This window comes from Emys orbicularis, chromosome 13 (genome assembly GCF_028017835.1).
Source record: "Emys orbicularis isolate rEmyOrb1 chromosome 13, rEmyOrb1.hap1, whole genome shotgun sequence".
NCBI lineage: Eukaryota > Metazoa > Chordata > Testudines > Emydidae > Emys > Emys orbicularis.
Window position 1 is genome coordinate 24,187,550 of NC_088695.1, and position 12,605 is coordinate 24,200,154.

A 12,605-nucleotide genomic window follows, 5' to 3' on the forward strand; every position below is an offset into this window, starting at 1 on the left:
CTGAGCAGCAAGGGTGGGGCGTGAAGGATTTGGCTCGGGATCCCTGGTGTTTAGCAGCCTCTCTCCTATAATGAAAAGGCTCCATTTAAAAGCATTGTGAATACTGGACATAGAAAGTCCCATAGGGTTTAACTTTGTCTCCCTTGTTGCTCATTGTGCATGAAGCTATCGAAAGACCAGCTAGGGCACCATAGTCTGATTTGTCAGCAGTTCATTGACAATATCCAGGCTTAGGTCAGCCATGGAGGCTGCCCCAGCAGTGTCTTACTGTCTGCTCAGCATCGCAGACTGATGTGGAATTTGGCGTGAATAAACCAAGCCAATAAACTGCTGTAATGGGGAAACCCTGGCACCCAAATCCAAGAGCTTTCCTGGAATGGGAGAGGGGACAGCGCTTTTGTGCTTCTGATGAGCCCCCTCCCATCTCTCAGCAGCTCCAGGCCGGGTGCATAAACAAAAGACCTAGAAGACACATTCAGTAGAAGGGTCTTTCGTCCTGTAAGTGAATGCTAAACTGTATTATACTGTTCAGTCACTAGGTGGCGCGATGTGTAACAAACCTTATTTAAGCTCGCAAGTGCCGTTCCTAGCAGTGCACTAAAGGATTTTATAGTGAACACATCTGGTGGATCTCTCTGGGAAGGAACTAAGGAAGCTCTGTAGTCAGTCCGTATCTGGTACAGAAGCCTGACCTGTTAGTAGCAGCCCTGTAACCTACTGTGCACAGGATGTACATGACATGATGTCAGAAGTAAACTAGAGCCAGAGGAGAACAGAAACAGAAGGAAAACAGCACCAAAGGCTGAAGGATTTCATCACCATGCCACTCTTCAATGTCCCAGAGAACTTCAGCGTTGACAAACCTTCACAATGGACGGAGTGGGAGCCGTATTTTGCATTGCTATAAAACTCCATAAGAAAACGAGATATTCAGGTATCTCTTTAATGTAGGCTATGAAGTAAGCACGGCATATATTTAAGCCTTTTATCTTTACTAAAGACAGTCACAAAGATGGCTATGACAGAGTTTGGGCTATGTTTGATGCACACTTTATACCTCAGAGAAATGCAGTTTATGAAAGAGTACGTTTTCACCAGAGAATTGAGGAACAAAGAGAAAATATTGATTCTTTTATAAGAGCTTTCAATGTGTTGGCTGTAAAGTGTGATTTTTTGTACTGCAAAACATGAAAATATCAGACAGGTTATTGGGTTAAGAGACAAGAACCTCTCACAACAATTACAATTAAAGACAGACTTAAATCTACCCACAGCTATACAGAGAGGAAAGGAGTCTGAACTAGTCAAATAACTGAACAAAAGGCAGGAGCAACATGAAAAATCTGAAACTAGCTTAGAAGCTGTAAACAGACACAGCATGAGTGCTAAAAGTCATCATTATAAAAGCCCTGAGGCTAAGAGGGACAAATTCCAGGCAAATTACAAAGCCTTTCAGACTAAGTGTACAAGATATACAAGATATAGTGCCCATCTTTAAAAAAGGGAAGAAGGAGAATCTGGGGAACTACACACCAGTCAGCCTCACCTCAGTCCCTGGAAAAATCATGGAGCCGGTCCTCAAGGAATCCATTTTAAAGCATCTGGAGGAGAGGAAGGTGATCAGGAACAGTCAACATGGATTCACCAAGGGCAAGTCATGCCTGACTAACCTGATTGCCTTCTATAATGAAATAACTGGCTCTGTGGATATGGAGAAAGCGATGGACGTGGTATACCTTGACTTTAGCAAAGCTTTTGATACAGTCTCCCACAGTACTCTTGCCAGCAAGTTAAAGATGTATGGATTGGATGAATGGACTATAAGGTAGATAGAAAGCTGGCTAGATCGTCGGGCTCAGTGGGTAGTGATCAACAGCTGGATGTCTAGTTGGCAGCTGGTATCAAGTGGAGTGCCCCAGGGGTCGATCCTGGGGCTGGTATTGTTCAACATCTTCATTAATGATCTGGATGATGGGATGAATTGCACCCTCAGCAAATTCACGGATGACACTAAGCTGGGGGGAAAGGTAGATATGCTGAAGGGTAGGGATATGGTCCAGAGTGACCTAGACAAACTGGAGGATTGAGCCAAAACAAATCTGATGAGATTCAACAAGAACAAGTGCAGAGTCCTGCACTTAGGACAGAAGAATCCTATGCACTGCTACAGGCTGGGAATGGACTGGCTAAATGGCAGTTCTGCAGAAAAGCACCCGGGGATTACAGTGGATGAGAAGCTGGATATGAGTCAACAGTGTGCCCTTGTTGCCAAGAAGGCTAACGGCAAATTGGGCTGCATTAGTAGGAAAATTGCCAGCAGATCGAGGGAAGTGATTATTCCTCTCTATTCAGCACTGGCGAGGCCACATCTGCAGTACTGCATCCAGTTTTGGGCCCCCCACTACAGAAAGGATGTGGACAAATTGGAGAGAGTCCAGCGAAGGGCAACGAAAATGATTAGGGGGCTGCGGCATGTGACTTATGAGGAGAGGCTGAGGGAACTGGGCTTATTTAATCTGCAGAAGAGAAGAGTGAGGGGGGATTTGATAGCAGCCTTCAACTACCTGAAGCAGGGTTCCAAAGAGGATGGAGCTCGGCTGTTCTCAGTGGTGGCAGATGACAGAACAAGGAGCAGTGGTCTCAAGTTGCAGTGGGAGAGGTCTAGGTTGGATATTAGGAAAAACTATTTCACAAGGAGGGTGATGAAGCACTGGAATGGGTTACCTAGGGAGGTGGTGGAATCTCCATCCTTAGAGGTTTTTAAGGCCCGGCTTGGTAAACCCTGGCTGCGATGACTTAGTTGGGGTTGTTCCTGCTTTGAGCAGGAGGTTGGACTAGATGACCTCCTGAGGTCTCTTCCAAACCTAATCTTCTATGATTCAATGTGAAAAATTCATAGCCCAACAGATGAATGTTTAGCCAAAGGCACAAGTTGTAATAAATGCACAAAATAGAGACTTTTGCAGCTGTTTGCTCTCACTAGGCAGTCAGAGAACTGATTAATATTATATAAAATCAAGAGCTAGGTTTCTGGGATCTATCATGTGAAGAGACAGAGCCTGCCTCAGAGTGTAACTGAATATTCATGGAAAGAGTATTGACTTTAAAATTGACTCAGAAGCAGACAAGACAGTCATCTCAGAAGGGATTTCCAATAATCCCTCCTATAGGTGAAATCACCTGATACAGCCCTGACTAGCCTGGGAGGTGCTCTGAACTGCATGGGCTAGTTTACCACAGAGACAACTTACAAACACAGAGCTTTACATTCAAGTTCATGTGATCAAAGACAAAAAACCTTCTCAGCTGCAGCATGGCAGCCATGATGGGCCTAGTGAGAAACTCTAGAGTTTGGTGATAATGAACTTTTGAAAAAGATCCAGTACAAGTAACCTCAAGAGACATTGCTGAACCTTACAGTGTACAAACACCTCTATCAGACAGACCATGAAATTCAGAGGACATCTTTACTTGCTTACGGTGGACTATTTTTTCCAGGTATATAGCAATAATGTACTTGAAATATAACATGTCACAGTATTATTGAGACACTGAAATGCACTTTTGCTCACTTCAGTATTCCAGAACAACTAATGATGGACAATTGACACAATTCACTGCAGTAGAATTTAAGTCTTTCCAACGAAATATGATTTTCATCATATTGCTAGTAGCCCACATTACTCACAAGCGAATGGAGAGGCTAAGAGAGTTTTACAGACAGCCAAGAAAATCCAACAACAGGAAGATCCATTCTTTGTTCTTCTGATTACAGATCAACACCAATAACAGCTACAGGATATAGTCCAGTACAACTCCTGGTGGGAAGACGACTCAGAACTACATTTCCAACTTTGAACAAGAAACTATCTCCGAAGTAGCCATATATGAAGAAAGTAGTCATATTGGCTAAAAAGGCAAAAAGAGCTTTCAGACATGTTTACAACACATGTCACTCAGCTAGAGAACTTCCAGGTCTAGAACCTGGTGACTGTGCTTGTGTCAAATTGCATCGAGAAAAAGGATGGACAACCCTAGATCTTGTAAAGAAAAATAATTAATCGCCCAAATTATACGTGATCGAGGCCAACAGTCTAGAGTTCAACAGAAACCATTGATATCTAGAATGTGTTCCCCAGAAGGACTAATCAACAGAGCAAACTCTACAGCTGATGGATGCAGAACAAGAAGACAACTCAAAGATTCCAAACTGATCACAGCCAGTCATTACAACTAATGGACAGCAGATGACCAAGTTGTTACGTGTTCAAGTCATGTTATCAAAAAACCAGTATGATTCAGAGACACTTAACAGACTGATATGTACTGAAGTTTAAAGATAGTGTACATATTATAACAGTTAGGAATCTACAACTTATATTGTAGTTATATTGTTATATTGTGTTATATTGTTGATCCATTAGATAGTGCCACATGTAACATACCTGACTTAAGCTCACAACAGTCATTCCTAGCGGTGCATTAAAGGATCTTATAGTGAACACATCTGATAGATCTCTCTGAGAAGGAACTAAGAAAGTTCTATAGCCATTCCATATCTGGTACAGAAGCCTGATCTGCTAGTAGCAGCCCTGCAACCTACTGTGCACAAGGTGTACATGACATGCCTCTCCTGGGCTACCTCTCAGCCCTAATCTCTTGTTGAGTGCTGTCTGTCTGGACTTTCTCCCTGGAATCCTTCCCTCAATCTAGTTCCCCGCATATCCTTATTCCCAGTCTTCATCTGGGCCATGTGCCTGGGGTTTGGCCCTCTTTTTTCATGGCCAGTCACAGGAAACAACGTCCTTCCTGCAGATCCCATCCCGAACTAAGCTCTCCCAGCCCTTTATGGAAATCACTTGACTCCTTCCCAGGTGGGTCTGAATTTACCCAAGCCATCCGATCCCCAGTTGATCAGGATCAGCTGGGGTGTGGGGGTAGTCGATGCATCACAGGGAAGACTGAGCCCAACTCCCCTTAACGGGCCAACCAGTCTGTGGCAGCTTCCAAAACCATAGAGCTGTGCCTAAAGGGTAAAAATTTGGCCATAAATCCTCTGCTGCTCCTGTGCATAGCTGTGTGATCTCAGCGTTACCAGGGCTATCTACCGTGTTGGGAGGAAACTGAAAAATTGTTTCACAGGCTCACTCAAAGGCTCTGTTCAGATGAATGTAACCTAATGTAACACCAATTTTTAAAAAGGACTCTAGAGGAGATTCTGGCAATTACAGGCCAGTGAGCCTAACTTCAGCACCAAGTAATTTGGTAGAAACCATAGTAAAGAACAGAATTATCAGCCCCCTAGATAAACACGATAAGTTGGGGAAGAGTCAATACGGCTTTTGTAAAGGGAAATCATGCCTCACCAATCTATTAGAATTCTTTGAGAGAGTCAACAAGCATGTGGACAAGGGTGATCCAGTGGATATAGTGTACTTGGATTTTCAGAAAGCCTTTTACAAGGTCCTTCATCAAAGGCTTTTAAGGAAACTAAATAGCCATGGGATAAGAGGGAAGGTCCTCTCATGGACCAGTAAGAGGTTGAAAGATAGGAAACAAAGGGTAGGAATAAATGGTCAGTTTTCATAATGGAGAGAGCTGAACAGCAGGGGCCCCAAGGATCTGTACTGGGTCCTGTTCTGTTCAACATATTCAATAAAGATCTGGAAACGGGGGAGAATATTGACATGGCAAAGTTTGTAGACAATACAAAATTATTAAAGATCCTTAAATCCAAAGCAGACTGTGAGGAATTACAGAGGGATCTCACAAAACTGGGTGACTGAGAAACAAAATGGCAGATGAAATTTAATGTTGATAAGTGCAAAATAATACACACTGGCTGTTAGTTCAGATGGTCAGGGATGCAACCACATGCTTGGGGAGACCACAAACCTCTCATTGCCTGATGCCAGGACGGGCAGACAGGGGTGGATCCATAATTGCCCTGTTCTGTATACTCCCCCTGAAGCTCTGTACTGGGTACTGTTGCAGACAGGATACTGGGAAAGAGGGACCATGGTCTGACCCAGTATGGCAGCTCTTATGTTCTTATATAAGGCTCTGACCACTGCCATTTCCTTCGCTAGAGCTTCATGATTTCTAATGTCCTTAGTGGGTTGCTCTGTTTGTTTGCTGTGGTTTGAATTCTGGTCTCTTACCTGGGGATAGATTGGCACTAATACATGATCCATCTGCTTTATGATATTGTTATTATTACGTGTACGTGAAGGTGGCCAGCACCATGGTATCTGGACACTCTTTACTTAGGTTAGACTGAGCCCAACTAAAGCTTTGAATAAAAGTAGAGCTTTCATAACTGCACAGCACCTTGTGTTGGACTGTCAGAAATGTATACTGCCCTCTTGAGACTCCAGGTGATTGGGAGCCAATTGGGTGGGAACATCAATGACATTCTGTGATCTACAAAACTTAGACTTTCTTTGAAAATGCAGGGCCGCCTCGGGGGGGGGGGGGGCGGCAAGTGGGGCAGTTTGCCCCAGGCTCTGGGCCCCGCAGGAGCCCCACGAGCCCTGGCCCGGCGGCGGTCCGGCTCTTCGGTGGCATTTCAGCGGCGGGGGGCCCTTCAGTGCTGCCAAAGATGCAGAGCGACTGAAGGGACCCCCGCCGCCGAAATGCCGCCAAAGACCCGGACCGCCGTCGGGTGAGTACAAGCGCTGCAGCTCCCCCACTTTGCCCCAGGCCCCCTGAACCCTCTGGGCGGCCCTGGAAAAATGGAATGAAAAATGGGATTGCTCTGAAAGGACCTTATCGAAATTCCTCTGCTTCTTATCGAACGCTGCACAAGCTGCATTGGATCGCTCCATATCAGTCATGAGGTCATCCACTTCCCCCTGCAGCCTCAGCTTCGTCTTCTCCAATGAGGCACACCTGGAATTGATGGCCTCAGTCTGTTCCTCTGACTCCTGTAGACGCTGAGCAAGCTTCTTCCTGTAGGGCCAGACATCAGTGCTGAATGGAAACGTCCAGCCCCTTTGGGGAGCCTGTGTGAGGGAAGGGCTGGAAGGAAGCCAGGGGTGGCCAGAAGGGAGTTTGTTGTAAGGTTGGGAGAAGAGCATGTGAGAAGCTGGGACAGACAGCGTGGCTCAGGGGGCATCTGAGGAAGTCTGGGCTGGCTCAGGGAGGGTGCTGGACTGGAGTTTGGGAGAGGAGAATAAAGAGCAAGGAACAAGGGCATGTGGGTAGTTGCAGTCGAGGGATGGGGGAGGCTGGAGAGAAGTGAGGTATGGAAGAGCAGCAGCATCATTAACCAGAAGGGAGTCTGGTGGGGGAGGGATCAAAGGACTGGCGAAGATCCAGAAAACAGACTCTGAACAGCAAGGATAATGTAAACTCAATGGGAAATATGATGACTCAGCTGCGGTTAACAATGGAAATCTAGCACAAGAACTAGCACACTTGTCCTCATCCAGTCACAATCCCCAGAAAGCAGCCCACAATCCATTACTGCCCACTCCAAAGCACACTGTTCCAGGCACTCCCTTCCCTAGCACAACCTTGCTTCTTCCACTTCCTCCCACATTCACATCCAGACCTACTTCCAGTCCTGCTCCCATCTCAGCACATCATTGGCCTCTTCCAGTCCTCCCCAACACCAGCCCATCATTGGCCTCTTCCAGTTCTCCCTAACCCCAGCACGTACTTGGCCTCTTCCAGTTCCTCTGTGCGCTGAATGGCGTCCGTCTCATATTTGGTTCTCCACTGGGCAACTTCATTGTTGGCCTTGGACAGGGCACGCTGCAGCTCACCCTTGGCTTCCTGCTCCTCCTCATATTGCTCCCGGAGCAAGTCGCAGTCATGGCGAGCAGACTGAAAGGCGTGGGCCAGTGCGTTCTTAGCCTTGGGAGGTATAATGAAATGAGTGCTGTCCAAACATCACATTAACAGATTTTTAAACTGCAGTCCTGTTGGATGTTTTAATAAAAAAGGCCACATGCTGCCAGTGAGTGAAATTCACTAGGTCAAGGGAAGAGCCAGTGTGCAGAGTGATCTACACTTGGGGTCCTTCTGAACATTACTCAGCAGAGGCCCTGCCGGTTTGGATCTGACTCATGCTCCATCTAGCTCAGGATCCTGTCTCTCACAGTGGCAGTACCAAGAATGTCAGAGGAAGAGACGCCGCAGCAGGCAGATGTGGGATAATCTGCTCCTAGAGAAAGTTTGCCCTGGCTTCCTCATGTAGAGGTTGGCTCACAGCTGAAGCAGGAGGAGATCCTTTCAAACTTTTCAAATTCTGTGTATTCTAAATTTTGGCATTCTTGTTATCCACCTAAACAGGGGATCCTTTCCTGAATCTTACTACATTCTTTGCCTCATTTGTATCTTGTGGCAATGAGTTCCACAGACTAATTATACATCAAAAAGTATTTACATTGGTTGCCTTTCAATTTTGTTGACTGTCCCCTTATTTTTGTGTTATGAAACACAACAATGAACAGAGGACTCCAGACCATTCATTATTCTGTATACATTTGTAATCTCCCCTTTGAGTTTCACTCTCCGACAATGTTGGATGTCAGCTTTACTTATATTATTGCCTCTTAGGTATGCTACCTATTCTGGAGAGGGACAGACTTCCTGACTGGTTCAGCTGGATTTTTAGCTCCAGAATTTGCTGAGCCTCAAGACATCGCAGAAATCTATTAGGAGAAATCACCTTGTTTTCTTCCTCTAGCTGCCTCTTCAGCTCCTCTGATTGCTGAGTGAAGGCTTGTTTACCTCTAGTCAACTGAGAAATCAAGGATTCTTTCTCTTCCATCTGTCGAGTGAGTTCACCTAATGGAAAAAATGCACATGATCAGATTCTAGAGACACTAGTCACATGACATCTCCCTCAGCGCTTTCTTAAAACTTGCTTTTTCAAAGTGGCTTAAACTCCTACAAACTACCCAGGACTGAGATACATCTGTATAAATCTCAAGGCATTTGTATTACTCTGCTCAGTGCCACATGGGATCTTCCCCCATCTTCCCCTCATTCAACCATTTCTGATTGTGTTCTTTCCACTGTTGCTCACACCTTAACCTAAACTGTGCATTCTTCAAGGCAGGCGCTCCATTTATGTTTCTGTGAAGTCCCATGCACATCCATGGCACCATAAGAGTAATACATTATAGGATACACCAAGTCCATGTCCCAGGATTGTTCCCTATAGTTCATATGCTGTTGCTTGGTCCAGCCTTCTTTTAAATGATGGTGGTGTTTTCACCACTTGCACAGGAAGAATATTCCACAGTCTAAGCGCTGTGTTCAGTTACCATGGTGATGTACATGTTAAAAATGCATAGATATTTAGACAGCATGTTCAAAATGTCAGCACAAAGAACTTTTACGGGTGGTCTCTGGGCGTACCATTCTCAGTGTGCAGATGCTTTTTCTGTGTGTTCAAATCATTGATTAGCCTCATATGTTCATCGTTTTTTGTCTTGGTTTCACTGAACTGGTCTTCAAGGGCTCGGCACATCTTCTCCAGGTTACTCTGTTAAAAAATACAAAATAGATGATTTAGCTTATCTAACATTGTTGCAGAACAACTGTAGTGGGAAGAGTAACACACTGTCCAGCTACCTTGGCTTTGGAGACAGTCTCCATGTTACTAGCCAGGTCATCAATCTCCATCTTCAGTTCACTCTTTTCTTTCTCCAGCTTCTGCTTGACTCGTTGCAGGTTGTCGATTTGCTCCCCAAGCTCTGCTGTGCTGTCCGCGTGCTTCTTCCGAAGGGCGGCGGCTGTGGCTTCATGCTGCAGAGTGGCCTCTTCAAGGTCTCGGCGCATTTTCTGGAATTCTGCCTCACGCTTCTTGTTCATCTCAATCTGAACCGCTGTGGCTCCACCAGCTTCTTCCAGACGCTCACTGATCTCCTCAAGTTCCCTGGAGAGATCAGCCCGCTGCTTCTCTGCTTTCGCCCGAGAGGCACGTTCAGCCTCTATCTCCTCCTCCAGTTCCTCCATGTGGGCCTGTGAGGGTTAATTTGTGAAATCAATAGTTCTGAAGTGTCAGGTTTGGAATTAGTGTTAGGCAACAGCAGCACTTACACTTCCATTGTTGTAGGCCCGGAGGATGAAGTTCATAAATACTTTAGGCCTCACCAGAAATTACACTGGCCTGTGGCCTTGGACAAACAATATGCAGTTCTGGAGCAGTGGCAGATTGAAGGCCTGATATTTCATAAAGCTACATATGGGAGCTCTATAGATTTCATAGAGTTTAGGGCTAGAAGGGATCATTAGATCATCCAGTCTCATCTTCCATATAACACAGGCCACTAAACTTCACCCAGATACTCCTATATTGAGTGCAATGACATTAGTTAGACTAAAGCATTCCAGCAGTCAGTAGACTAAATTATTGTGTGCCACAGGCAAAGAATAGGAGATACCGAGATGCCACCAAAGCCTGAGGCCCCTGCAATGGCAGGAAGTTATATAATAAAAAGCCAGCATTGTACCTTTGTAATGGGTTAAGAGATTTGACTCTATCTCTGGTAAATCTTGATATTGCAACATTATTCTAGAAACTGTCAGACCAGAACAGACCATTATCCTATCTCCTACAGTGACCAATATCTATACTTCTGAAGAAGATGAAAGAAATCCGGAATTGGGGAGTTATGGGATATCCTGCCCATAGAGGAAACATTTGCCTAACCCTGTCATTCAAAGGGTGATTTCTGTCCTGGATCATAAAGGTTTATATCACTTCCATTTGTATCCTCAATCTTGTCACTCTGGATGTTCTTGTTACTCTATAAACATCCAATTTGTTTTGGAAGCCTGCAAGGATCTTGGTCTCAATGATACCTTGTTACAATGAGTTCCACAGGCTAATTGCACATTACTTAACAACAATTTCCTTTTATTGGTTTCAAATGTGCTGTTTTTCAGTTTTAAAGAATGGTCCCTTAGTTTTGAGTTATGACAAAGGATGAAATGGAATGCCTGGTTTACCTTCTCTCTGCCATTCATTATTTTGTATACCTGTGCCGCACCACCCCCACTGGTCTCCTCTCGAAATGAAAGAATACCAATCTTTTCAATTTCTCTTCATACGACGGTCTTTCCTTGCCTCTAACAATTTCCAACACCTATCTCTAAACTGTCTCTATTTCTGCTGTGTGGTTTAGATGGCCAGACCTTCACACACTATTCCAGAGGAGATCAAATAGTTGATTTACATAATGGCATTAGAATATTTTCAGTGTTATTTTGCATCCTGTTTCTTATACATCCTGACATTTCATTTTGTTTTAACCACCACGGCACACGGCAGAGGTCATCACTGAGCCATCCACAGTGATGCCCAGATCTCTTCCCTGAGTTTATACAAATCATTTAGAGCCCAGTAAGCTACACAAGTAGTTCAAATTATTCCCTCCAATTTGCATTACCTGGCATTTGTCAGCACTGAAGTTCATCTGTCATTGTGTTGACCATTTGCCTAATTTAGTTAGGTCCCTCAAAAGTTCCTCACAGGTTTCTCCAGCCCTGACTAACCCAATAATTTTGTATCACCTGCAGATCTTGCTGCCGATCCCCTTTTGCCGATCATTTATAAACAACACAGTCCTAGTCATGGAACCATGGGGGTCCTACTGATTGCCTTTCATGATGAAAACTGACCAGTATTCCTATTTTTTGTTTTCTGCTCCTCAGCCAGTTTCTGGTCCATGCCAGTACTTTCCCTCTCGCCACATGACTGCTTCAGTTCCTTAACAGTCTCGTCAGAAGGTCTTTGTCAAAGCCTTTTTAAAGTCCAAATAAATTATGTCAACCAATTTTCTTTTACTCACTTGTTTGACATTTTCAAATAATTCTTATGGATGAGTGAGTCATAATTTTCCTTTGCAGAAGCTGTGGTTTTTAGTCCCTACTACATCATGATAATGGAAAAGCTCTTTAAGCAATTTGTAAAGGTTTCTAAAGTGTATTTTTTTACAATTTTGCATCCTTTAAATTACCTGTATGTTTGGACATGTGGTACTGAAGCAGCTTTACAGGTGGAGAGATACAGAAAAGAAAGAAGTGTATTTTACTTTGAACTTTATCACAAAGTCCTCAGGAGAAAGTTGGTGTTTCCAGAAGAAAAAAATTTGGAAACAAAATTCTCCCTGACAAACCAGCTCCATTGCTTCATTACCAGGATGGTTCACATTTTTGTGGGACATTAGGACAGAGTTAAGGTAGTTTGTGGAAACTAAACCCCAATTTTTCTGATTTTCAATGGCATTTTGCCCCAAAATTGCAATGTTCTAACACTGTTTGTTTTGTTTGAGGGATGTACATTTCCAACCCTAACCGTATCTTAGCAAAGCTTGCTGTCTGGAAATTACTTTTTATTTTAACTTTATTTCTGGACATTCAGAACTGTACATATGCACAGGAGAATATCACTATATATACAGTAACTTACCAGTCAAGGGCCATGGTAACTGGAGAAAGTGCACTTGGGTGATTTATTAAACTTTGAGTCATGTTAATATTTTCATTTATGTGCAGGAAATTATTTCTACTAGAATGTTTTAAGAATAAATACCCATTAATACTGCAGAGAATCTGATCAACTTTAAAGTGGGCTTTTATGAGCA

At 44.1% G+C, this 12,605-nt stretch overlaps 1 protein-coding gene across 1 annotated transcript in view; it reads right to left on the reverse strand.

Annotated features, from left to right (window-relative positions):
* The window catches only part of LOC135887592 (myosin-13), a 61,110-nt gene that overhangs the window by 8,670 nt on the left and 39,835 nt on the right, over positions 1-12,605 (reverse strand). Inside the window, exons 26-30 of the mRNA XM_065415312.1 lie at positions 9,589-9,978; positions 9,373-9,499; positions 8,678-8,796; positions 7,664-7,860; positions 6,768-6,951 (exon numbers count right to left, since the gene is read on the reverse strand). Coding sequence (XP_065271384.1) covers positions 6,768-6,951; positions 7,664-7,860; positions 8,678-8,796; positions 9,373-9,499; positions 9,589-9,978 — 1,017 coding nt within the window. The remainder of the gene's footprint in view (positions 1-6,767; positions 6,952-7,663; positions 7,861-8,677; positions 8,797-9,372; positions 9,500-9,588; positions 9,979-12,605) is intronic.